General features: G+C 42.2%; 1 protein-coding gene across 1 annotated transcript; it reads left to right on the top strand.

The window, feature by feature from the left end:
* The first annotated feature begins 8122 nt into the window (after positions 1–8122).
* On the top strand, positions 8123–26586 carry DCT (dopachrome tautomerase). Its single transcript, XM_085057673.1, has 8 exons — positions 8123–8745; positions 16727–17026; positions 18461–18561; positions 19629–19795; positions 21319–21498; positions 21604–21739; positions 23310–23511; positions 25385–26586. Exons 1-8 carry the CDS (start codon positions 8445–8447, stop codon positions 25564–25566), a joined length of 1569 nt encoding a protein of 522 aa, XP_084913799.1. The 5' UTR covers positions 8123–8444; the 3' UTR covers positions 25567–26586.
* Positions 26587–27883: the final 1297 nt, after the last annotated feature.

Consider the following 27883-nt stretch of genomic DNA (forward strand, 5'->3'; position numbering starts at 1 on the left):
CTTTTGTGATACTAAACAGAAGCTCTGTGGAGTTCTGAAATACTAAAGGTGGTAGCCTTGGGGACACTGAGAGAAAAATCTCATTTTTGTTTGGTGTGGGATTTAGATTGCACATGCTGAGTAAGTCCTGAAGTCTTATGTGGAAGATGAGGATAAAATTAAGAGATAACCTCAAATTTGGAATTTTTAAACTTCTGTCTGTTTGATTTTGCGGGCTTGATGCAGATTTCTAATGGGATTTGGCAGGTTCTGTGAAAATAACCTCAAGTGTTGTGGCTTTATTACTTTTCACAGAATAGTCAGGCGTTTCTTCATTCAGCTGTACCTTCTTTGCACAATCTTTTTTTTTTTTTTTTTTTTTTGCTGCACTCTAGGCCTCTTCTTGCCAGCAAACATTTCCATTTATTTTTCTATGAGCTTCTTCCCTCAAGATGAACCCCCTGCTAGGACACAAATACAGGCTGACTAAGCCTCTATGATTTAGTCACAAAGATCCTTTTCTGCAACTGGGAAGCTTCTCTGCCACTACAGATATGGTTACATAGACTTTTTAAAATACCCATCAAATGCTGAAGTTGATATCTTGCAGAGATTCAGAGGAAAAAAATCTTACAATGTTTTTTCAGCCTTATGCAAAGATTCCAAATCTGGTGGATTTGGTTCATATGCTTTTTCCATGGACATCCTTGGCTCCTATTTTAAGTGAATGAAAACTGGGGCAGAAGGAGAGGATCTGAGAGAAGTGTACCCCACATCCTAGCTCTGCTGCGGGCTGCAACAATTTGCAGTCACAGAACTTGACAAATACTTAAGAAGTAGCTGAGAGCTTTACTGTGAGATGCATTTCTTTGGAATTTCTGACAGCAGTGGGACAAAGTTGCTGTGCCTGGTGTTTTCCATAGGCTTAAGTTCAGGTGTTTCTCATGTGAAATGCTCCTCCTTTTTCTCCATGTCCCCTGAGTTGCATATCTACCCGATTTAAAAAGTCCCCTCCTTGTCCCTGAAGGAATTTCTGCACTTGATATTTGTTACCATCTTGCCTACCTCTCAGCAGTAAAATTTCCTTCTCTTTGGATTAAAAATTGGGTTTGTTTGATAGAAAAGATTTGTTTCTGTATCTTGTCTGAAAAATTTCTGACTTTGTCTCCCTCCCTACTTTACAGATCTGGTAAATCTCCTTTGGTTACATTATATAACAGATAAAAGAGGTTTAGAAAACATGAGTCAGGAATCATATTTAGGGATTTTTATGTTTTTAATAACAAATCTTAGTTGCAGTCTGGTTGGTTTCTGATCCTGTAGAAGAACTAGAATTGTGTTTTTCAATTTTCTGGGAAATAAATACAGTTAAAATGAAAACACAAAATTTTTCAGCTGCTGGTGCATTTCTAGAATCCAAAATTTTACATTCAAGACTTTTATTTCTCCTGTCCCCCTGTGAGTGAGCAGTTTAGGAGAGCTTTATCCTGTTTGAGTTCAGGTCAGGAAGCACACTTAAGGATGCTTTTTCTTATCCTGTTCCTTGGGAGGTTTGGGTTGTGCTTGTTTTTTCTTTTCCCATCTCCTTTTTTTTTTTCCCCCTCCAATGATATACTCAAGAGTTCCAACTTTATGCTTTTCTAGGAATATAGAACTCATATTCCATCGTAATGTAGACCTAGAGAATTTATGGTACAGTTAACAAGGCAAATTTGGGGCAGTTAAGTGAAATCTTAGCCTTCAGTCCTGCTACAGTCATCAGTGCTATCTTTATTCCTCAGTAAACCTCAAGGGAAACATCATATTTTTTTATTTGAATGTGCATACATCCTCTTGCTTAAAACAAGGGAATATTCTGTATTTTGTCCAACAAGGTTCTTGGAATTTAGCCCACATGACAGGAGGGATGAATATATTTTGTTCTTTTTTTATGTCTTCTCTTGGGATAAATAGTAGCATTAGTAGTTTGAATAAAAATTGTGAGAGAAGAATGTCTTCTGGAACAGGCTCTGGAAAGTTGAATGTAAGGTTTCAACCCAAACTATACTATGACTGTATCATTTTTTATATTATTTCAGACACTGTGCTTGTCCTATCTTTCAGATTTTTTAAAATGTGGTACACAACCAAATCTGGATTTCCTTCTTCATATTTCTTCCCCTCTGACAGGGACAGTTTGTTGCATAGCTGAATTGTTGAGATTAAAGCGTCTGTCCTACATACTTCACTTGTACACTGGCACAAATCTACTTTATGTTGATCTGGTCCTCCCCTACCACAGCCATTTAGTGACATTCATCTGATTTTGGTGACATTTAGAATTTCAGTGTCTGTCTGAATTCAAACTAGTCATCCTCACCTCCTTTCAAGATCAAGATAGAGAAAGCAGGACAGAAGACCTTGCCAGGATGCCTGTCTGAGGATGGGGTGTGTTTTTTCCTGAAGGTGCTTCATTCCCTTCACTGAGTATTGGTGAACCTCAGGGTAACTGAGATTTAGTTCTCTTACCTTTCAGATTCTGGCTTCCTTAAGTGAATAGTATTTTATATTCTATGACTGCCTTTATAGAAAGCCCAGGCTAGAAGCTGATGAAATAATTCTGAAGAGAAAGCTGTCTTTGGGTAGGTGGTCTCCACAGCAGCAGCTTAATCTGTCAGTCAGCATTGCGTTTTTCTAAACTATAAATAGCTTAAGCTTACAGCCATGTTCCTACATAATATGGACACCGGAAAAAGTTAGAAAGTGACAGAATACTGAGTCTCATAAACCAAATGATACTCTGTCATGATCATTGAAGAATTTTCTCAGACATCTTGAGTGAGGGAGTACGATGAAAGAAAGATCTTACAAAAGGAATGGAAGTACTCAATTGTTATCTCTGACAGAAATGAGTGAAACCACAGGGAACACCTGACTTATAAGTATAAAAATGTGTCTGCAAATAATGTTTCTTTAAGGCTGTGGAAAGATCTGGCAGAGCTGACACAGGCATGTGCTGTACCAAAGCAGTGTGTGAGTGCAGGACCTTCCCATAAAAGTTGAGCAGAGCACACGCTTCAGCTAGCAGGTGTCCTTGGGGAGCTGAGAAGCAAAGTGCCAACAGATTTGGAGCTTTGGAATGTGTGTCTTTAAGTAATGAGGAATTCCCACTGCAGTCAGCTCCAGACTTCTGGGAGACAAGTTCAGCTGGACCACAAGGCCCAGGGAGGAATCCGTGAAGAATCCAGGAGAGATTAATCTGTCTAAAATACATATCGAGTACCTACCACTGAAACCAAGGCCTTTACACGAAAGTCCCTTTACACGAAATAAATAAACTGAGGTTAGGCCTTGTGTGGTGCAGTTCATCCCCTGATAATGTGAGTACATTATGTGAGGCTAAGAAAACCAGCTATTTCTCTCCATTAAGAGAATATCCTACAAAGGAAACCCTGAGTTACTGTTGAAGTGCAGATATCAGTAATCAATAGATGTCTTACATCAGGTGAGATAACTTTCATTCTCTGTCACAAAAAGATGACGTGAGATTGGTGACACAAAGAAAGTTTGAGTAATCCAGCATCCAAATTGATAGGTTATGAATACAGCAGCCTTGTGGTTATTGAGGAAAGAACACTCATGGAAGACCATGAATCTGTCTTTAACTTAGATTTAATTCCTGGCTGGATTCATTTGGTCTGTTTTCCATGAGACCTGAACAGATTGCTCTTCTCTGTGCTGTTCTTCTATCCTAACAATATATAGACATGTTGTAGCATATAAATTGGTTTTCAAGAAAATAATGCCATGCATTAGAAAAGGACTGGGTAAATAACTTGAATATGAGAAGCCAGGAGATGATGAGACTGCTCATGTGAAGAGAGTTTCTGTGCAAAGGCAGGATCACAAGATCTTCAGAGCTGCTCTGACATTCCCAGACTTTGGCCTCATTCTCCCACATACAGGACAGAGGGACAAAGGGTGAGGTAGTGACAGGGCAGTAGCTTGTGCTGAGAGAAATAACTTTGCTAGGAGATTCAGGAAACCTAGAGCATGCACAGGTGTCTGAAAGCCTCTGCTGCAGGTGTCCTCATAAAATTATCTTTCTTCTTGTTATCTCTTGAGTGATTATAAATTTTCATGTAATTTATTTATTCTTTCTGTTGATATACTGGTTTCCACACAAGTTTATATGTAGAATGTTTTATTTTGACCAAAATTCTTTCCAAAGTTCCAAAGGCTAAATACTTTTCTGGCTTGATGCTAATCTGTGCTTGAGTACAGTAGAAGGAGCCTGAGAAACAATAGTGTCATTGAGAAAAAAAATGTGAACCTGCTGCCTGCTTACTGCTCAGGAGTTCTGTATTACTTTTGTGAGTTGTGTTTAGTGATTTCTTTGCCTGTACCTTTGAGTATTCTTTTTCTTTATTCCCTCTCTTGCCACAAAAATACGTGAATGTAATTATCCCAAAATTGTGTTGGCACATGGATATATTTCTTTGCCAGCCTTTGATGACAGGCTGAGAAGTTTTCTCTTAAGGGTGACCCTGTGCATGAATCCAGACTACAAGGTAGCTGAAATGGTGTTTTCCTGTACTTTCAGTGGAAAGCCTAAATATTTTAACTAGAAAATTTAACACAGTTTCAGGTGTGGTAGCCTGACCCAGCAGCTTAGATGTGTGGTGTGGTGGGTTGACCCTGGCTGGATGGCTTTGGTACCCACCAAAGCCACTTTGTCACTCCCCTCCTCAGCTGGACATGGGAGAGAGAATATAGAGAAAGTCTTGTGGGTTGAGATAAGGGCGGGGGGAGATCATTCACCGATTACTATCATGGGCAAAACAGAAAAATTAGTATAATTTACTACCAGTCAATTCAGAGTGGGGTAATGAGAAATAAAATCAAATCTGAAAAACACCTTCCCCTCATATCTCCCCCCTTCCTGGGCTTAACTTCACTCCCAATTTCTCTACGTTCTCCCCACCAGCAGTGTAGGGAGAGAGTGAATGGGGACTGTGGTTAGTCTATCATGTCTCTGCTGTTCCTTCCTCCTCAGGGTGAGGACTCCTCACAGTCTACCCCTGTTCCAGCCTGGGGTGCCTCCCACAGGAGAGTTGTCCTCCATGAATTTCTCATGTGAGTCCTTCCCACAGATGCAGACGTGCAGGAACAAACTGTTGCAACATGGGTTGCATTCCTCCTATAGCACAGGCTCCTCTTTCCATAGGTCCAGCCAGGAGTCTACTTCCCACAGGGTCACAACCTCCTTTGGGCATCCACCTGCTCTGGTGTGGAGTTCTCCACAGGTGGGTCTCTGCTCCCCCACAGACCTCATGGGCTGCAGGGACACAGCTGCCTCCCCATGGTCTGCGCCACAGGCTGAAGGGGAATCTCGTCTCTGGCACCTGGAGCACCTCCTGCCCCTCCTTCTTCTCTGATCTTGGTGTCTGCAGGGCTGTTCTGCTCACATATTCTCACTCCTCTCTCTGTCTGCAGTTGCCATTATGCAGTAATTTCTTTCCCCCTTTTATATCTGTTATCCTCAAAGTGCTACCACTGTTGGCTTGGTCTTGGCCAGTGGTGGGTCCATCTTGGAACAGGCTGGCATTGGCTCTCTTGGACATGGGGGAAGTTTCTAGAAGCTTCTCACAGAAGACAGCCCTGTAGCTCCCCTTTTGCCATGCAAGCCCAGTGCATGTGGATAAGGCATTGCAGTCACAGTTTGGATTATTGGCATGGCTCATGTGCTCAGATCTGGTGCCTGAAAAGTCCTGTGATAGTTCAGGGTGGTAGTACAAACACACAACACTACTCATTTTTCAAGACATAGTACAACTCTGTACTAAATAGAAAGTCATTCAGGATGCTAATTTGTAAACTGGTATAGTGCTGGTTCTGTGAATCCCTACAACAGCTCCTTTATTTAAGTGTGATTTCGTGGAAGCAATGGAGGAATTTGTCAGGAATGACACACTAAGGAACGGACTGTGCCTGCTGTTTTCCCAGTGACTAATTGAAAGACAACTCTGTTTTTGTAATTTTTTTCCGTGTATTCCCCATGGCATGTCCTGCATCAGCAGACAACCACCAAAGCCGGCGACACAGTGACGCCAGGAAGTGGAATCTGTCCATCCTTTTTCCTTTTGTTGGGTTTCCCCCCCAGCCAGGGAAGACATTCATAAAATGCTGATGCTTTATGGAGAATCAGAGACTTATGCTACATCTATGTGAGGACTGCATGGCGTAGTGTCCTCCAAGTTTTGTAAAATTATGTAGTTGTGATGGAGGGAAGTAATCATGATAAAAGCTATACATGTGCTACTCTACTCACAGTTTTCTTTCCCCTGCACACTAAGTAATTTCCGTATCACCCTCTAGCTGCTCTTCCTTTTCTCCACACTCCAGCTTCTCTGAAAACAGCAGATTTCTCCTTCCTCATGTACTACGTTAGAAGCACATTTTCTTGCCTTGCCTTATTTTGCCTGCCTCAGTACCTCACCTTTCTCTGTGCTTACTCTTTCTGTCTCATATAGGGTCTCAAATAGCAGTAGGAACCTTCCTGTTGGTGTCTGAATTGAGCCAGCTTTGATTATAACGGCTGCTTCGATGCATATTTTGCGTATAGACCCATCAATTCAGGGGTTTGATTGGTTAGCTGAATCCTATCTGTATGTTTTGATTTTATTTTGGTCATGCTGATAAGTGAGTGTGCACTTTAATTGCTTTCAGATTGTATGTGGGTAACTTTGGTACAAGACATTGTCTAGCACAGATTCAAAAACAGCTCCTTCATACACCAGTGAGATGTACTTGGGTGCTGAGTGGGATGAGGAACAGTGGTGTTCTGGGGGTTTTTGAGCAGGTGCTTCCATTTGTAACTCCTGTAACTGTAATTTTTTAGTAACTATTCACACCTGCTGTCTTTTTCACGTGTGTCAAGAGCAGCAGACAAAAGCCAATTCCAAGTAAATTGAATCCAAAGTGAGGTGAGTTGAAACCCATTTCAGACTACATAGTATTGATAATTTGCTTTGTGCCTTCATAAATGAAGTAGAATCATATTTCAGTTTGTCTGTCAAACAAGTTTTTGATATTAAGATCTGACAGCCTGAAAGTGCTGATGACAGTGTCCCTAGTGTGGATGAACTTTAGCAACATGATGGCAATATTTTGCTGCATAGATCAAAAACTTCTTGTGGCAGAATGGTGAGGTTGAACATCCATGGAAATACTGAATGGCACGGATGCAGCCATGGCTTTGCTCTTTATACATACTTATAAAAATGGCTAAACAACAGAGCTAGGGAAGGTGGAGGGTGGAGTAGTGAAAGCTTTCAGTGAAGCAGGGGGGATTGCCAGTTTTTATTTAGTATGGTGGACTTGAACTAATAGCTATTACTTCAGACTCACAGAATCACTTATCACTATTTTTGTTTACTAATTTAATTGCTCTAGGAGTTACATTGAGAGCAAGAACTGCTGCATACTAGAAGCTTTTAAAAGATGTTTTTGTCAGTGTACTGAACAGAACCATTTATGTGCATGTCTGGTGCGTGTATTGATCTCATAGACTGTCTCCTGCCAGGTGGGTAATAAATGCTCAGCTGTGACAGTTCTGAAAGTCTAACAGCCAGACCAGCTCTGGAACAACTTCTGGTGTAATGATGGTGAAAGGATTGGAGAGCAAATAAGGACCATTCACTCTTTAAAAACAATTAAATAATTTATTTTGCATGCAAAAAGGGAAGGGAGCCCTTCCCCACTTGCCACTCAGATGTTTTCAGTGCAAGCACTGAAGTTCGGCAGTTGGCAGGTGGAGTCTCCATCCCAAATTTATACTACCACATTTATTAATTTTAGTGATACACCTCTATCCTCTGCACTGCCAGTTAGCTTTCTGCTGCTGCTGCCGCTTTAATGGAAAGTATTATCTTGTAGTGAATGAACTAAAAGAGCAGAGGTTTCCTCTTCTATTTATCATCTGTTTACAGGGCTTTGATTAAAAGGATAAATGTGTGTCTCCAGCCACCTCAGCTAAAACAAGGTCATCAATTTCTCAAACCTCATAAAAGGCTTGGAGAATAAATCTGAGGCATTCACTCTCCTGACAAACTGCCAGAGCCTGCAGAAATTGCTTTCTTTCACACTGGCATCTCTTCTGCCCTTGATGTCATGTGCAAAACACGAGGATTTGTGCCGTGCTAATCCCTCTAATGAGGGCTTCTCCCAGCCTCTATATAAACCTTGCTCAAATCTGTGGCTGCTGGGCAGGCACCACAGAGTAAAGCACCCCTCTTTTGAACTGCATTCAAGGCAATTAGAGGCTGGGATTAAACAAACACCCAGCACCAGCATCCGCAGCAGCAAGGGTTATCCCGCTTGGCTGGGGCATGGAGCTGTGGTGAGGCCAGGCTGTCCCACAGTTGAGATCTCTGTGCTCTTCTCACTCAGGTTCAGCAGGGAGGCAGAGCCTGCACCCAGCTGTAATGGGAGCCCTGAGGTGGCTCTTCTGGTTTGGGCTTGGCTACCTGAGCTGCTGCTGTCCCCCTCAGGCACAGGCACAGTTTCCCCGAGTCTGCATGACGGTGGAAGCCCTTCACCTGAAACGCTGCTGCCCGGCCTTGGGGACAGAGCCAGCCAATATCTGTGGGTCCCTGCAGGGCAGGGGACGGTGTGAGGAGGTGCAGGTGGACACTCAGCCCTGGAGTGGCCCCTACACTCTCCAAAATGTGGATGACCGGGAACGGTGGCCCCTCAAGTTCTTCAACCACAGCTGTCGGTGCACAGGTGAGATGGGTGCTGTGGGGAGGGGATGGGGATGGAGGGGTCTGATAACCTTGCTCCAAAGGCCAGAGACATTCCTGGTGGTATAAGGCATCAAGAAGTCTTCAAATATTACCATTCTCCTAAAAATCATTCCAAATTAACAATACTATTAGTACTTTTTCAGAGCAGCGGGGTCAAAGAAGTGTTTTCTCTTGTGAACTTTTGTGTTTTCTTCTTTGCTTGTGGAGTTGTCCCTGTAGCCAGCAATCCCCTTTCTCCACAGGGTTTTGGACCTTTCAAACCTCTATCACTGCTAATTATGGTGCAGTGAACCTGGATCAGTGTGCATTGTTTGAAGATTTATTCTTCCCAGACTAGTACTTTGCAGCATGACATACCCCTGTGCATTGAAAGACTCCAGATGCCAGGCCAGGGTGTTTTCCCAGGATTGTTGACTAAATCTACATCTTACACTGATCCAAAATGTGTCTGTACAACCACCACAGAGGCCATCCCATCCTTTTCCTCCCCATCTCCAGCCACTCCTTCTCACTGTGACTTTACATGGGCTTCTGTGTTTGCATGCTGGAGGTGAAAGGGATCTGGGAGGAGATGTGCCTGAAGGCTAACCTGGCCAAAGGGATAAGGTTCTGATGAGACCGTTTCACTAATGCTGGCAGGAGGCAGTGAGCAGGAAGGTGAGTTCAGGGCATGATAAGGTGACAGGACCCTTTCTCAGCCCTGGCTGAAGGAGGGTTAAAATGAGCTGGAACTGCAGCTTCAGCCCAGACTGCTGTGCAGGGCTGGCAGGAGATGGCACCACTAGTCGGGCACAAGGCACATCCCAGACACTGAAATCTTTTGCTCGGCACATTTCAAATGAAACCTGGAATTTCTTGCTGGAAACATCAAGTTGTTTGAATTTTCTGACATGGGCAGAATAAACTGCTTTCCTTCAGCCGGATTCTTAGAACAAAGCTGAACTGTTTTGTCTAAAACTTGCCTTGGCTCTCACTACCAAAAAAGCCCAGATCAATCTGAGGAGGCAGCACTGCAGAGAATTACAGCCAAAGAGGTTAAGTTTTCCAGTGCATTTATCAACTGGAAACAGAGAGGTAGTGGCAGATGACTTTAATGGATACATGGTGTTACTGAAACTCCTCAAAATAATAATAATAGACTTTAGAATATAAATCAATTTTTATCTCTTCCTTTGGCTGGATTTTGAAAGCTTGTGTGAAAGGACTTTTCCGGATGCTTTGCAAAAAAAAAAAAAAAAAATTGGATGCAGGTTTTTTCATCTTAAAGGTTCTTATGTACCTCCAAAATTTAAGCCAAGTGTCACATACAGGCACAGATCCTGGGTCAGAAGAACACTGAAGCACATAGGCATACATCAATATTTACACAGTTAAACTAATTAGAGCATCAAAACCTGGGAGTAAATTGAAGAGCAGTGAAACATTAATTTGCTTGTCTGAGTAGAGATAAGCACTGGTATTTGATATTTTCAGGATGGGATCCCAAATTGCGTGATCAGAATTTAGTGTCCTTTCATTCAGCCTTTTTCTTCTGAGCTGGCTGCTCCCCTCATCTCTTTAAATCCCCTGGATTTCTGTTTCTCTTTGCAGTTTTTTTTAACCTGAATATAACAGTGGTAAAACAGTAAGTGAAAGGCATCCTTAAGGATGATTTTCAGAAAGTTTTTGTGGGCTGTACTCTGCTTGATGCTGTATGCAAAACCATTTCTGGGAGAATGCTAAGAAATTCACGGCTCCATGGGATTTGAATTAGATCTGATGCTTGTACAATGCTGGTGATCATGGCTCTGTGTTTATTAGGGATTTTTTGTATTTTTTTCCACTCAATTTAATGCACTGGTTGGCTGTCTGCACACCAGTTTTAAGTGGCGTGATGTGTGGTATTAGGCATACAGAGCTATGCTACCTATGTAACAGAATGGTAGGTAACATATGGTACCTATGCAGCATATATTAAATATGCTCATTGAAAGGGACATGGAACAGTGCACATTTCTGCTATTAAGGTGTCTTGTTTTCCAAGTGAATGTTATGTGCAAACTGCTTGTTTGGAATGGCTCCTGGATTGTGCAAAGTCCAACCCCACCAAGGCTCTTTCTAGCACTTTAACAATAGAAATAATTGTGCTCCATCTTGGCACTGTTTGTTTTATAGTTTAGAATTGGTGTGAATGATAAGCTATGGGTACTCCAACTACTACTACATAGCTGATTATTTGGTAAGACTGTGCCAATTGAATGTGTCACATACCTGATGGTAGGAAACTGGAGGAGCTGTGAAGAGCAGGGGCCAAGATTTTCCAAAGGTGGGATTCTGGAGTTTTCACAATAAATTTATCTTTTTGCTAAAATCTTAGTGTGAAAAACCTAAAGAGAAAAGAAACTTTGGAAATTTGTCCATTTGTTGAGGCTATTCACTGAGGAAAAATACCTTAAAATCATATCTAGCCAGGTCTGGGTCCTGAATATTTATGGAAAAAAAACCAAAATGACCAAACAAACCAAAAAGAAAAAAGAAAATCCCAAACATAATTATGGATGAATGGTTATTATGGAACGAGATTATTTTTTTCCATTTCTAGGCTTCAGCAGATAATATGCATTACTTTTTCTTTAACTGAGGATGAATAGAACAAGATTAGTACAAAAGAAAGATCCAGCTCTGCTTCCCACTTTTTGTGCCAAGGGCCATGGTCAATAAACAACTCCAAGGCTGTTGTCAGGATGCTGCACATTTCACTCAATGTGTTAGTTGCAACAAAAATATAGTCTCAGTGCAAAATATGGGGTTATGGCATGAATGTAGTTGGAAGGTAGCAAAGAATTTTTAGTTCTTTTATGGTTTCAATTTTGAATACACTGAATGTGTTCTACAATTGGTTTGGGTGCATCTAATATTATTCAATTGATATAAATTATTAAACTCAAATGACCTGAGAACAGATCCAGACAGTGTGCCGTACTGTGTGAAGTGGAATGTGGTAATTTGTTTTTCAGTAAGGTGCACATGTTGAATTAGACCAAGTGTTGGATACACAAGTCCAGCCTTGAATATTGAGCCTTGTAGCTGTTTACACAAAAAAGTAGTATTTCAGTGAGAAAGTTAAATTTAGTTTAGAAGAAAACTATTTTAGAAGACTTGTAAATGCTATTTTGGGTTCTAAAGGATAATGTACTGCTGGGATACAGATCTGCTATAGCGTTTTAAAAACTCAATACAGAAGTCTATTGTGAAAAACCACTGCAGTCAGTCATGTGGTTGCTAGTACAGATTGTGACAGTGATTAAACAATGATGTAGTTTGGATTCACTGAGGAGTTAAACATAATTATAATTCCTTTTTTTCTGCTTCCACTTTCTAAGGTTTACATATGGACATATGCTGAACATTAGTCTATTTTTAAATGGAAGTTTTTTGAGAAAAAAATTTAAATAGTTTCAAATTCCTGTGCAATATATTCAAGCTGGGGACAGATGATTTAACATCTATTCTTTAAGTGTAATCAAGTTGTCAGTTAAGCCATGTAGCTGATATGATGGCTATCCCATGAGGTAAAATTGGGCTTTTGAAGTGGTTATAAAATACACTTCATTTACTTATTGTAGGATAATGTGTCTGTGAGATAATACTGAATTACAGGCATACCTTGATGACCCTACTAAATCCAGTGGTAGATACAGATCTTCCACATCCTACAGCCTAGGAGCGTGTCTAGATGAAGAGCTAGAAAAGAGAGAAGAGCTAACCATTTGTCCCACACAGTGGCAATCCTGATCCTACCCTTGAGAAATTGCAGCATGCAGGTGTTTCAAATCTAATGAAACTCCTGTTTTAATGCAATAGCTAAAGAAGTCTGAAAAGCAGTCCTTTCTCCCCATCCAGTAAATGATAGGCATTAAGCTGGTCTCTGTGGAAGGAAGAGGCACGGCAGCTGCTCAGGTTTCATCTTGGTACAGTACAACAAGGCAGAAAATGGTGAGTGTTGAGTGGGTTCATTTTTACTGAAGAAAACACACTAAGTTGATAGAGTTACTAATTTTTGTTACGCTTGGTGACTGAAGTTTAACCACATATTATGACCACTACAAGGTAGAAAAATCCATGAGCTCACACAATGTCTGGGCTTGAGAAGCAGCTACAGTGGTGTGTGATGGCTGGTGTTAGCACACACCAGTGATGTGTATGAGCACAAACCAAGCGTCAGGTCATAAGAAATGTATTTTTCTCAGAGCCATGCCCATAGACTGACCCACTGGGAGAAGTAGCATGGACATAGAGCCTCCAGAAACAGTCAGACACCCAATTTGACTGAGAAAGAGCACCTTAAATGTTACTGAGATTAGGTACAGAAATAGACAGCTCCCAAGGCATGTGATCCCATCTTCAGACAAAAGGGTTAGTGAAGAAGACCCAGATGATTTTTTGACCAGTGGCAGTACAGTGGTTGTTCCTGGAAACAGTTGAACAAGCCAGGAACATCCAAGAATATGATCTTCTTCCTGTGTACCAGAATGACCTCTCACACTATGTTCTCTGGAAACCACAAGAGATGATGATAATCTTTGTTGTCCCTGGCATAACCTCAGGAAAGTACACTGAGTTCCTATGTGTTAGTCACTGAAGATGAAAAATGCTAAGGCACGAATCCTTGCACGTTCCTGTAATTCCTGTGTGCAAAAGGATCTTGAAAGAGTCTAACTGCCTTACTGAAAATGTCTACTATGTGCTATATCCTGCTATCATCAGATTATTTCTCCTGCTCTCTTAGAGCTGCACCATTTAAGTCCACCTTCACCAGCATAGCAGACAGGGAAGTCAAGTTGTAAGAGACCAGCATTTCACAGTGCTGTCATGTGGGAAGTGCAAGTGGCAGTAAATGAACTTTCTGGAAACAGCCGTGCATAATTTGCAGATCAGTAGCCTGGTAGAGTCAGAAACAAATGCTGAAAGAGTGATTTGGGTAGGTCTGATTATTGCAGTATTTTCTGTTTGCAATATGGGAAATCCCACAGACCTCCATCAGCTTCTTGCCATTTCAGCTGCTGCATAAAGGCAGTCCTGTGATGCATGGAATCTGTTGAAAGAAAATGATGAAAAGCAAGTTTTTATATAGTGAAGTGTTGTTGCTATGCATGCTTCTGACAATAGAACATTGCCAAATAAGACCTGAGGATGTGACAAAAATGTTCAACACAATCAACAGAAATATTGCTGTGTGAAATATCACTTTGCCTGGAAATCACCTCCTTCTGTTTGAAAGTCTCCACTGCATTCCTCCTACTCACTTAGTAAAAGCTCATGCCCCATTGAAAAGTGGCTGGGAAAGTGATGGAAACAATCGACCCCTTGGATTCTTTCATAGATTGGGTGGCTAAGGGAGAAAATCTTGCAGAATATCAATTGAATATAACTGGGACCTGCCCAAGGAAAACAGGTGAGAAGTCAGTGGTCCACCTGGCTCCAGATACAGGCAGTTGGAGAAAAGCTTTCTTCCCATGAAGATAGCTCATAATTTCAGGCTTTTGCAGATTTCTTCTCAGAGTCTGAGGAGGTGTACAGAGTATACCTAAAATACAGATATTTCCTGATAAAATGATTTCAGGCCTCAAGACCTGCATAGTTTCAAAGGGCCCTTCCTGAGAGAGGAATAGGCACCATCAGAGCCTCAACCAATGACCAGGAGTGTCTTTTTCTGGTACCTGACCAGGGGTGTCTACTTCTGGTACCAATCCAGATGGCACAAACTTAGTCCTGCACTGACTTCAGTTCTGTAAGTGCTGTATTTCAGTGTGATGCTTATCAAGCACTGTGAGTAGAGAGGTCCTTTAAATGACTGGAAGCATAACTGCCAGTCTCAAAAGAAGTCGTTGATAGATCTTTTAAGGGTTAATTCCCACTTTTTCTACTTTCTCTTAAGGAATAAATTGTACCTGAGTATGAGCGGTCAACATATGCTTTCCAGAAGTTTATTGTCCATGACTGAAACTACATGGCCCAATTAGGCAAAGTTGCAAGATATTCCTGATATTCATCGTTTGGTCAGTTCAGGCTGGAGTACGTGATGAGCCTTAATAGCTAGGCTGAGTCTTGAAGAATGAACAAGGCACAGATAGTGGAGTATGCAGAAATGATAACAGTAATTGTGCTGTTCTCATGGGACCCTGAGGATATTGTGATCAAATCAATCTTCCATGTTGCTTACCCCTACCTCCCCCCATCCATACAATCCATGAGATCTGCTTTCTTTCATTAAACTATAACCTACTTGCTTTTCCTGGTGTATGCCCTCCTTGCCTTTAGCCAGTGCAGACCCCTGGCTCCAGGTGCCTTCCCTCCTAGCTGGAACACAGCAGCTGAACCCAGCTGCTCCTACTTGGATCATGACAAAATGTAAGCCATAAATCTGGAAACTGTCCTCACGGTATGCCATCAGGATATGCATGATCCAAAACCTTGTTGAAGTCTTCATGCTTGTGGTCCATAACCTTAGCACTGATCCTCAGCTTCACGATAACATGTAAACTTTGAGAAGTCGGGGCCTCTGAAGTAACCATAACCAACCTACTGTTGACCCAAACCTACAGTAAGAGTCCTCATATCATCTTGGCAGGTCTCACAGGAGTCTATCCCACATGTTTACAGTTCAGCAGCCCTTACCCTAAAAGCTAGACATAAGCTTCAGAGCCTTGTTGGTAACAGCCCTTGTAACCTTGGGAGCCTTTGAATTGGGAAATAAGCCTGGTAACCCCCAACAATCTGAAATCTTGCTTTAATGTTAGTTGTTCTGGTCATAGGCTCAAGCCTACAGCCTAGGGACATCTGCCCATCTGGGAACATTGCATAAGACATTTACTCATCCCCATGTTAGTCATGGTTCTAGCTGCACCAATATGTGTGGTGAGCAGTGAAATTTTGTGGCATTTTGAAAAACAATTGGCATGGTTTTAGTGGAGTGAGTGTATGGGGAACTGGAGGAGAGGAGGGGGTGAGGAATCAGTGCAGATTTTTGAGAACTGCATGGAGATCCCAGAGGATCCCTGGTTGCCACTCTGCTCCCCCCTGCCCCTGGCAGCACTGCCCACTGTCCTACACCACTGCAGCCTGCTGGCATGCAGGCAGGAGACATGTGTGCTCTGCAGGAATGGCTGGTTGTCCCCTGTCTGCCCCAGAAACAGGGAAACAAGCTCCAGCAGGGCCTTTCTTCTGCTGCCAGCTGTCAGCCACGGTGTGCAAAATGCCACACTTAAAGGAAGCTCTGCTTTCCTGGGCTCTTCCATCTCATCAGAGAGCCTGAGCTAATAGCCTGGAGCAGACCTGATGACTTGCCTTAGGAATGATGCCAGCAGGGAACGACAGTACTGCAGTGTTTCTCAGGCTGTTATTGTAGAACTATTTAATAATGCTTAAAGCGTGACCAGCAGCAACCCTGGTGCTTGTTCTGCTTTGTGTTGGGACTCAGACACACTGTTAAGAAGCACTAGTTTCTCCTAAGTTTTGTCCTTAAGAGAACTGTTTTGTTTAGGGACTTTTTTTCTGCACTTAAGGATCCACGTGAACTGACCCTGTTTTGGGTTTGATCCTAGAAGTGGAGGAGTACTTGAGAGCCAATCAAGCAAAGCACTTCATCACCAGCTTAACCTCAATTGCTCAGCTCTCTGCTCAGTGAGAGTCCTCACATGCCTGAGGGCTTTGCAGAGCTGTGAGCACCTCAGGGCGTCAGGCCCATTACCCAGCACTTCCCCAACTGGCTGTGTGTGATTCCTGGCCCTGCCGTGGCTCTGGGAATCGAGCCAGACATCTTTCTGATTAGTCAATTGGCAAAGCTGCCAGTCTGCTCAGCTGCTGTCCTTTCTAGGAGCTGGCATCTCTGGGGAAGAAGAGCACTAATTCTTAATTCTGCATTTCACTGTTAGTTTTCCTCAATTCATTATGTCATGACTCATTGTTCCCTCTTGATCCAGGAAACTTTGGTGGCTACAACTGTGGTGACTGCAAGTTTGGCTGGACCGGCCCCGAATGCAACAGGAGGAAGCCAGCAGTTGTCAGGAAGAACATCCACTCCCTGACAGCAGAGGAAAGACAGCAGTTCTTTGATGCTCTAGACCGTGCCAAAACAACCATTCACCCAGACTATGTCATTGCAACTGAGCACTGGAGAAGCCTGCTTGGTCCAAGCGGAGAGGAACCGCAGATTGCCAACTGTAGTATTTATAACTACTTTGTTTGGCTTCATTACTACTCAGTCAGAGACACACTACTGGGTTAGTGCTTTTCTTGTCCAATAGGCCCTGCAGGTAGAATAAAGGGTGAAGGAACCACTGCTGAATGAATGCATGTGCTTAACACAGCTGTGCTGCTTCATCAAACAGTGAGTCCCAGTAGTAGGCGCAGAGCTGTGGAGCAAAACGGTTGGTGGTGAGCAGCTGGTGGCCATCAGTAATCAAAGGAGATGTCCTTCAGACCTGCTGTGGTCTGGTCTCCCACCCTGTGGCAGCTGGAGTACACCAGCTGCACTCCTGGTGCATCTTCAATCTGACAGGGAGCAATGCACAGCCTTAACTGTTGAGTGAACTGAAGTGTGGTCAGGAGGTGACTGACTTCAAAAAAATGTTCCAGTCCACAGGACAAGGCAGATGCAGTGCAGTGGGAAAGGGGCTCTGCAGTGGTGAAAGCACAGACCATGCAGAGATATATGGGACCAGAGTGCTAATACTTTCTGTGGCCATCAGCGAGTCACTAAGGATAGGATTTGCTTGACTAACCACAGTCACTAACCTTTTAAAACCAGCCTATGTTAGAGGTTTAGGTATCTTACCCCATGTTTTCTCCCAAATCCAGATTCTTAGTCCTCATTGCTTTTTTAGACAGAAGTACCATACCAGCCCCATTGCACAAAGCCTACTTCCTGCAGGAGGAGCACCAACCAGTATGGTTTTCTGCCTGGCAGTCCCACGTGGAAGCTGAACAGCCCATATCTATCTGCTTGCTAGAGGAAGTCTGCTACTCTGCAGTGGGTTTCATTCAGTTTGCCCCTCTGTCATGGTTCCATTTTGCAGGGCTGAAGGAAGCAGTCTCTGGCCTAGTGAGAGCAAAGGTCCTTCAGAGCACAGGACAGTCACGGGGAAAGGGAAAGGGGCAACTTCTAGTGCTGCTGCAATAGTAAATAAATGCATATGTGGGTTGAAAATTGCTGCAGTGATAAACAAGTCCATATGTGGTTTGAAGCCTCTCACCTCTCACCCAGCAAAAGCACAATAAAAGAAATAAGCACAATTTGAAGAAAGTTGGCAAAGGATGCTGGCTTACTATTGGCATAGAAAATGCAGAGGTTCTCTTGATAGATACATGATGTAAGTCTTGCAGCTGAGCAGGAGAATGATGTAATGCATATATTAACAAGGAGATAGGGTTTTAGAAAATAAAACTGCTTCTTAAAATCAAAATCCACTAAAGTGAGAAGAAGTCTTCACAATGTCCAACTTTTTAGGGAATGTGAAGTTTTGAGAAGCACTGAAGCAAATATGCACAGAGGAGTTTGTTTCACTTGTCCTGAGTGATGTAGCTTCTGACATGTGCACTCCTTTCAAAGATGCAGAGCTGAAGGTTCTTGTTCACTCCAGGCAATAAAAGAAGGCGCTGTCTTTCTCTCCAGCCTCGTTTGATGCCTAAATGTTTATTTTATCTTCCCTTTGTAGGTCCTGGCCGCCCCTTCAAAGGTATTGATTTCTCCCACCAAGGACCTGCCTTCGTTACTTGGCATAGGTACCACTTGCTGTGGCTGGAGAGGGAACTGCAGGTTAGCAGAACAGCCTTTCCTTTTCCTTGCACATCTTCTTGCTTTTGCTGTGTCACTTGGTTGAGCCAGCCAAGGGTAAGCTATTTCCTAGGACAGTTTGTCACCCAAACTCGCAGGAGTATTTTCTCACTGATTTTTTTTTTTTTTTAATTTTTTTAAAGTGAAATTAGTGCTTTCTGAGTGCGGAGGACTGAATAATTTCTCACTGTGAACAATGATGTGAAGGCTATAATGGAGATTTTATCCCTTCATCTCCACAACAGATGATAGTGAAGTAACAGTATTTACTAATAAAATTGAAGCAACACCTTCATGTAAAACTTGGTAACAGATGTTGTTTGCTGATGTTGAACATACCATTCCAATGAAACCAGCTCTAAATATTACCACCTTTAATTATGACATATTACACATTTAATATATACATGTATTTAGCAATATGCTTTTAAAATAAATATATGTTAACATGCCCAAGAGTCAGTTGCAGAAGCATAGACTCATTTCCATTTGTATGACTTCTGTGTTGGCAATGTTGCTGTATTTCAGCCTTACAGATTCTAATGAGAATGGTTGCTTATCAAAATAGCTGCAGGGTCTTGCTTGTGTGAAATCGTATCTGGCAAGCAAGCACAATCAAATGCACTGTACTCCCCTATTAACACAAGTTCTGATTCCTCCCCAGGGCCAGTTTCCTGGAACGAAGGTCAACCACGTGCACAATTTTACCCATTACCCACTTACATCACTCAAAGCCTCTTACTTGCTTAAGGCTCAATTCATTTCTGCTCCTGCTCTCCTGCCTGGTCTCCGAGTTGGCAAAAAGCCTAACGTGGCCAAAAGAAGTTCAGTCCCACACTAGGGATACCAGTGACAATGCCTTTCCTTAGACAGATTTAGTGCCACAATCTTTTGGAAGGAGTTGGGGCGGCACTGTGAAATGCATGTAGTTTAAATGCAGAATGAAAAGCAGAATATTCAGTGAAAACATTCAAACTCCTTGAAGGAGTTCCCTTCTTTCTCTTTCCTTTGAAGGTGATTCCCAGCTAATGCATTTCTGTCCCTTGCAGCGTCTGATGGGCAACGAGTCCTTTGCGCTGCCATACTGGAACTTCGCCACGGGCAGGAATGAGTGTGATGTCTGCACGGATCAGCTCTTTGGAGCATCGCAGCCGGATGACCCGGGCTTGATCAGCCTCAGCTCCAGGTTCTCCCAGTGGCAAGTGGTTTGTAACAGGTATGAGAGTATCCAGGGCATGCTCACATAAGGACAAAACCTCGCTGTCATTCAGCACTGACAGCACGGGCTGCTCCCACAGAGTGAGGGAGCGAATGGCAGGAAAAGAGTCAAGACATCTTCTTTAAAACTGGAAATTGCCATCAGTTTATGTGTAGGGGTTTCTGTGTAAACTTTCTCCCTGACATCATGGAAGTATATATTTTAAAGATGATTTTTCTAGTACAGGATTTTGGTTGATTTAGCCAATTTATGGCTGCCAAAAGTCTGAAGAGTTTCCATATTGTCAAGTATCTTTCTAAAAAAGAAATACCCGTGTGTTGGTTCTCTATAACATATACCCAACTGACCTCAGCAGCAGAAAAAGTAAACTATTTTGATATATAGGAATCTAGAGTTAGGCTGAAAAGTCTGTTCCTTTGTTTTGGATGAGACATGAACCCTGATATATTTATGGAGTTTGGGGATTTACTTTGAAGTATCTGAGTTTTCACATGAAAAACAACACAGAGCCAGCCAGGAGCTTGCTGGCAGCTCCCTGTGGGCATTTGCTGACTCGTGTGAGAGCAGGGCTTTGACAGGGGATTCAAATGTAGGATTGGGGTGCTGAGACATAAGATGCTGCTGGTTACAATACCCATACATCATTCTACTCTCAGCTCAGGGGCAGTGTGCAGTCAATCAGACAGAGGTACTGAAAGCTCAGGGTTTTTCAAAAGAGTTTCTTTCTCTGGATACCTAAAGAGATATTTAAAATTCCAGCTTTAGGCAGCAGCTGGCTTTAAGTCTTGCCCCTACTGTTTCTCAAAGCTAAATAGGGCTTTGGTCTTTTTCTTGAAAACTGAAGTGACTAAACTTTTGCCTTACCAAGGTTAAACCTAGAAGAGCTTTTGTTTGCTTCAGAAGTTTCTGAAAATGATGTTTCATTTCACACTGAATAGCACAGATTTTTTTCCCCCACAAGTGTTACACTGTTTTTCTCCTTTCCTCTTTCTCTCCCTGATGAAAAGGACTTGCTTCCCGTTAGTTACTGGGTAATCCCCGCAACAGCAGGCTGTTCTCAAAGGCCCTGAAAAAAGAGGATGCAATGCATTGCTATTGTTAAGAATTAAAAAAAATAGTCCTTACTCAGGAGGGAGTTTGTCAATTTAAAATTAAAAACTCTGTTTTACTGACTGACTAAAACTGTTAATCCAAAGTGCTTGGGAGGGGAGAAGGCATGACAGGAGTTGTGCTTTCCTTTCCTAAAGCATCCTCTCTCTGTGGACAATGAGCCTGATAACTCTTGGTCTAAATGACTGATGGTCCGGAGAGGATGCAGAAAGCCATGTCATGGTGACAGTCCTGCTACAAATTCATCTCCCAGGCCATGGGAGGTGAACTAAGCTGCCCCAGGAGGTGTCCATCCCCAACCTATGCTCTCCCACATGTATAGCTGAGGCCTCTTTGTACTGCATGAGAAAAAGCCAACAAAGAAGGCATCACCTTGTTCTGACCTGTGCCTCTCTGTGTTCCACGCTCAGTTTGGATGACTACAACCGCCTGGTCACGCTGTGCAATGGCACTGATGAGGGGCCGCTGCGGCGGAGGCCATCCTGGGGCTCCAGCGAGCAGCTGCCCACCGCAGAAGATGTCAGGAGGTGCCTTTCCCTGCAGGAGTTCGACAGGCCCCCCTTTTTCCGCAATTCCAGTTCCAGCTTCAGGTTTGTCCTTTGGCTGCTCTAGAGCTGGCTGGGTCACTGGTTTTCTTCATGAGCACATTTGTCAGCAAAATGTGGTTACTTGATGGTGCTTTTACGCATCCACAGGAATGCGCTGGAGGGCTTTGATAAAGCAGATGGAGCCCTTGAGTCGCCGATGCTGAGCCTTCATAACTTGGTTCACTCTTTCCTGAACGGGACCAGTGCTCTCCCTCACTCAGCTGCCAACGATCCCATCTTTGTGGTATGTCTTTTACCTCAGTGTGACTGGCAGTGTCTGGGGCTCAGAGGCACCTTTCTCACCAGAGACTTGCAGGACAAGTGAAGTGAATTCCCTAAAAATTAGCCCTTTAAATATAAAAGGAGGAATCCTTTATCTTTCCTTGAACACTGCCACACCTGCATAAAGGTTGGATAAAAAGGAAAAAAATCTCAGATTAACTTGTAAAATATAAAATAAGATTCTAGGGCGAAGAGCTGCTATGCCAAGTCATGCTGCCCTGAATCCTTTCATTAGGTGGGATCTAAATTAAATGGCTTATATACGCAATTTTACAGCAACAAGGTAAAGTGAAAGTGGGGCTAGTAATTTTAAAGCAGCAGACTGAGCAATTTGTTTTTCTGTTTCAAAATCTACAGGCTAAAAGGAAGTCCATCTAATGTCAGGGTCTCGTGGGAAATAGAAAGAATGTGATTTCAGTGGTGCATTGGAATAGTGCTGCAGTGCCAAGAGCAGCACAAAGAGCATTGTGCAAATAAAAAGCCAGCAGTTGACTCTACTTATACATCTTTCTCATCTAATAAATTCATGCTGCTTTATTTTCCTCTTTGTTAGATTAAACCACAGTGTTTACACATATAAATTCTTTATGTATTATAGCTATATATTATGTAAATACATTTCTTTCTTACATTTAAGTTTTCAATCTTTTGTTGGAGGAATTAGTCCAAACACTTATGTGGTGGTTCTCCAGATTGTTTCCTTAATAATTCTTTAATTCCTGTCTTATTTTCTTTCTTACACAGTGAAAGTCATATCACTAAACTGTAATTTTGTACACAAGATTATTTTCTGAAGGATATTTTCCAAGTTTTTTCCAGGGTTGTAATTAAAAAACATGAGTACATAAGAAATTAATTTCAAACATTTGTAATAGTTGTCTGAAACAACTTTCCCATATTAGTTAATTATAGACCTATAAACCCACCCGATCAAATTCACCTAGAGGTGTGGAGCTGGTTGCACATGCTCTAAAATGAGCATGATGGAGTCAAATTTCCTGCAACTTTCTATACTTATTCAGAGACGAGAAAGATTAAAATGCTTTTGAAAGGCACTCACCTGAATGAGCTCAGTGGCTCCTCACCTGAGAAGAGTCATCTACCCATTCAATGCCAGCTGATGTTAAACTATCTGGAGAAAGATGTTGTGAACAACCACAACTCGTTGAGAAAGGCACATGGAGATCTCACACTCAGCTACCTTCTGACACTGATCAGGGTCAACTTATGTGACACGTGTAAGCTAGATCTCTGGAGGCTTCACCTGATGTCTTCAGCACCAGGTAACACTGGCCCCTAAATAACAAAGGGTGCTACAAGGGTGATAAAGCAAAATGCCCCATGTGGAAAATCAGTTTAGTCTTCTCATGAGCTTTCCTGGTTTCCCATTCTGTAAATCCCATCTAAATCAAATTACCCTCTTCTCTCTCTTTTAAAAGCTGCAGCTGCCTCGTGTGTTTGTTGAGTGTTTTAAAGGTGGTTGAGTTCTGAAAGAACTTAATAAATGTGCGTGCCCATGCCTGGATTTGCAGGTTCTCCACTCCTTTACTGATGCCATCTTTGATGAGTGGATGAAGCGTTTCAGGCCCCCAGACAACGCTTGGCCTGAGGAGCTGGCGCCCATCGGTCACAACCGGCTGTATAACATGGTCCCCTTCTTCCCGCCGGTGACCAACAATGAGCTCTTCCAAACTGCGGAGCAACTCGGCTACACCTATGCCATTGACCTGCCAGGTATGTCTCAGGATGAGACAGCTCACATTCTCCATGACACAGGCATATAGGAAATAAGGAACCTTTCACAAAACACACAGGTCTATTCACCTGCTCACTACTCAGCATTAATATTTGGATACCTGGAGAGATGTACCTGGGTGTTTTTTGTTGTAAGCCCCCAGTTGTAAAGATTTTCCGTGTCCATAGCTGGGATGTACCTTAGGGTTTGTCCACTTGTTTGAAATTACCTTTGACACCAATCAGACAAAGACAAAATAGCAAGAAAGCAAAGTATTTATGCACAAAATCCAGTTTTTTGCAACAAGATTTTAAAATAATTGTAAAAGGCAGAAGAGTAAGAACTGCATGAAAATCATGATCCAGCTGCTTTTCTAAAGATTAAGTCTGAGCAGTTTCTTTCTCCACTTCAGTACTACTTTGAGAGGCACTAGGTGATTATCTAACCTGTGTGGGCAGGAATTTCTTCTAAAAGCTTACCATATATCTGTGGTTTTAATCTGTGGAGACTGTTTAAAGGTTTATAGACTGCAAAAGATTGAAACCCTTGTCCTCAGGCTGCATTCATGCAGGGGAACCCTGATTTGTGGAGGCATGCTAGCTGCTTCTCCAGTTCTTTTCTCAGAGGCATCCCCAGAATTTTCCCTGAAAATTTAAACTTCCCCTCTTATGGAGTTTAGGTTTTCCTCCCTTTGGACTACTGTCCCCCTCTCCTGCTTTGAAAATGTGGATGCCCCTTCAGCATGAGGCACCCAGAGAGGAACACGGGCAGCCTGTGACTCTTCTGCTTCTCAACGCACACCTAAATAAATTGTTATCTCTCTGTGAAGGAGTGTGTCTATCCCTGTCTGCATGTCCTGTGTGCAGACATAAAAGCTTTTATATCCAAACCCTTCTCTTTTATCTAAAAGACTAACTTGCTAATTGTACTTCAGGTTATCACGTTAGAAAGAAACATATATTAATACCTTGCTGGTTCTCAATTGAAAGGTGGTAAAGTGGTAAAAAATTTGTTTTGGGATTTTACTAATTTTTGGAATGGTTGACCTCAATTTTTTGAAGACTGCAGATTGGGGCATAAGACTTTTAATTGCTTTTATGGTCAGTGTGACATCTCCCTGAGCCATCTGTCTCCTCTAACCCATATGTCTAGACAACTTTTCAATATGTCCAGTCCTCCTGAGAGGTTTTTTTTGTGATTGTTTAGTCAAATGTGATTATTGCCATCTCAGTATATGTAGCATTCTTCAGAAAAGCAGAGCAGGCAACTTTTGCTTCTGAAAGCATAAATGAAAACACAAAATTTCAGTCATGTGGAACAGTGTTATTACAGGAATAAGCAATATTATCTAAGAAGACAGTGGTTCCTCAGAAGTGGTTTAAAATCAGCAGATGCGATCTGGAGTTGGTCAGCAGAACCACACTAAGTAGTGTTTTCAGTTAAAAGTTTGACAATAGGCTGCTTTGTGGTCTTTAGGAAAATTTGAGGGTTTTCGGTTGACCAAAATAGCTTGGAAGCAGCTGTCTTGAAATGTCACTATAGAAAGAATTGCTTAAATCATTCATTATTTTGGCCAAATCAGAGGAAAGAATTTTTTTGTCTTGTCAATATTAATCTTTCCCATTCCCAACACTTTAATTTGTATGAATTGTTAAGTTTAAATTCAGCTCTAGACTTCTCTGGCAGGAAGCATCTCCAGCTCCCATATGTGTCTCAGTTATGTGGTGTGTTATGAGCTTTGCCTGTGGCCAGTGGGTCACTAAACTGCACAATTAATCATAATTATCAGCCTCTAGGAAATAGTATTTCTTCTGTGTAATTTGCAACATTGAATTACAGGCTATGCTCACTTCAGTTGTTTCATATTTCCAGGTTCCCTTGACGAAACCCAAGCATGGGCTGTCATGGTTGGATCCACAATTGGAGGAGCACTGATAGCTCTGGCCATGCTTGTTCTGCTGCTTGTACTTTTCCAGCACCGAAGGCACAGAAGAGGTTTTGAACCACTGATGAATGTGAGCTTCAGCCCCAAAAAGTACATGGAAGAGGCCTAGTGCCCTCACTTACTTTCTTTCTTTGCTGGTGCTTGTAGGAAGTGACCTTGATTGCCTTATGGAGATCTTAGCTGAGACTTTATCACACACTCCTTTGGCAGCTGAGTAAATTGTTCTCATTCAGGTTTCTCCCGTTATCTTGTGAATTGTAATGTGTGAAGTCTCTGGGTACATATGAGCAAGGCCCAAGTCAGGCTAGATTTTTCTCATTACTAAATATTTTCTGGAGTGTGTGGCATTTGTAAATCATCCTCTATAGATTTAGATCAAGACAGCTGAGAATCCAAATAGGAGAAAACCAACTTGAATAACCAAGATAATTTTTTACCTCAATGTGTTCTTGATTTCATTTAGCAGCATTAAGGTGTGCTGAAGGTCATTAATTCTACATGTATATTTGAATAACATATTATTTTACAGTTATCAATAAATATTCTGAATAACATAGTCTTGTTTTAAGGTTCAAAATATTTCATGCTGTTTGACAAAATACTTTAGGAACACCCTGATTACAGTTTATTTGAGAAACATAACCAATTCTATATGTTATTTCAAATAAAGCTGATGATAGCAATAGGTAAACTCTGAAAGTCCAATTCTCCTAAAATTTAAGAGCAGGAGTTCCCTGACACCTAGACACACACTTGTGTTTTACCTCTGTGTTATGGACCTTGGACAGAAGTTGAAAGTGGGACTTTTTTTGTCTCTGATGTGCTGTTTTGCGAATCTAGACTTAAACTTCTAAATTGCCTAAGCCTGGGATGCAGGACTCAAGGTAACAAGACTAAGATATCTTGCATTCTTCACGTGTGGCACTGGGGAATCAGGGTTTGGATGTGGCAGTTGCTAGACCCTCTCCTAAACATTCCTTTATACATTCCCTAAATATTTCTTTATTTAGACATAGATTTGAAGCTCATTTTTGTGGTTCTCCTGTGTTATCTTGAAACAGGTTTTTTTACATACCAAGTAACATTTTGAACAGTTCCTGTCGTCATTGGTGCTTAATATATTACATTAATGGAGTGTTCAGGCTTTGTGTGTTATGGGGCCCTGAGTCTAATAAAACCTTTGTTTTTGTAGCATTGAATAAAAAAAATTGGTCAGTAACAGTTTCTGGTATTTTAGACCTGCTCAATACTGCCTATGCAGACTAGAAAGGAGAGTCAGTAGGTTTTCACATATTCTTTGAATGTGTAACTCACAAAACTTACCCCTAAAAAGGGCATTTTTTGGGGCAAGAAAAGTTGTGATTTGCTCACCACACACTCAGATAGCCCTTGCTCCATCGGGTGGACAACAAACTACTGCCATTTCTGCTGTTTTGTGGTGCCTTTGGGGGGTCCCAGTGCACTTGTTCCTGGATAATGCCCAAGATGTCAATGGTTGAAGCACTTTTTGCACATTAGCTCAGCTTAGTACCTTAGCTCCCAACTCAGGCTGCTTTTGGGGGCTTTTTGTTATTTAGGGGCCAGTGTTACCTGGTGCTGAAGACATCAGGTGAAGCCTCCAGAGATCTAGCTTACACGTGTCACATAAGTTGACCCTGATCAGTGTCAGAAGGTAGCTGAGTGTGAGATCTCTACATGCCTTTCTCAATGAGCTGTCAGCTGTATTCCAGCACTACTAGACTATGGCCCTTCATATAGAATCACAGATTTTTGGTCCAGATCATCTAGTCCAGCTCCTCTGCAATGAGAAGGGACATCTTTAACTAGATCAAGTTGCTCAGAGCACTGTTCAACCTGACCTTGAATGTTTGCATGGATAGGGCATCCACCACCTCTCTGGGCAACCTGTTCCAGTGTTTCGCCATCCTCATTGTAATAAATTTTTTCCTTATGTCCAGTCTAAATCTACCCTCTTTTAGTTTTAAACCATTACCCCTTGTCCTATTACAACAGGCTCCACAAAAAAGTTTGTCTCCACCTTTCTTATAAGCCCCATTTGTGTATTGAAAGACTGCAACAAGGTCTCCCTGGAGCCTTCCTTTCTCCAGGCTGAAAAACTTAGAGCACACACCAGTTCATGGTAAACACTGATCTAGAGAGCTGCTGTTGGATGGAGATTGACACATTTTAGTCCTTCAAGGAATGTGAATGCCCAAGTTTAGGAGGCTTCTCTAGCTATTTCCAAGGGTGGATGAAAATTTTCCTTGGGGTCACAGGGTGTCCAACCAGCTTAATCAGCTTGGAGGTTTGGATGCTGCTATCCCAAGGGTTTTCTTTGCAAGCTGCCCTGGTTATAGGGAAACAACAGTGGCAGTGGGGTAGAGGAAGGAAAGAAATAGGGAAGAAATGTAAAAAATGCAGCACAG

Source organism: Lichenostomus cassidix, chromosome 1 (genome assembly GCF_008360975.1).
Source record: "Lichenostomus cassidix isolate B80296 chromosome 1, HeHo_3.0, whole genome shotgun sequence".
Classification (NCBI taxonomy): Eukaryota; Metazoa; Chordata; class Aves; order Passeriformes; family Meliphagidae; genus Lichenostomus; species Lichenostomus cassidix.

Coding starts and splice junctions, on each gene's coding strand:
- DCT (XM_085057673.1), top strand. CDS start 8,445: ATGGGAGCCCTGAGGTGGCTCTTCTGGTTTGGGCTTGGCTACCTGAGC. Junction 21,740..23,309: donor CCAACGATCCCATCTTTGTG/GTATGTCTTTTA, acceptor CTGGATTTGCAG/GTTCTCCACTCCTTTACTGA. Junction 23,512..25,384: donor CTATGCCATTGACCTGCCAG/GTATGTCTCAGG, acceptor TCATATTTCCAG/GTTCCCTTGACGAAACCCAA.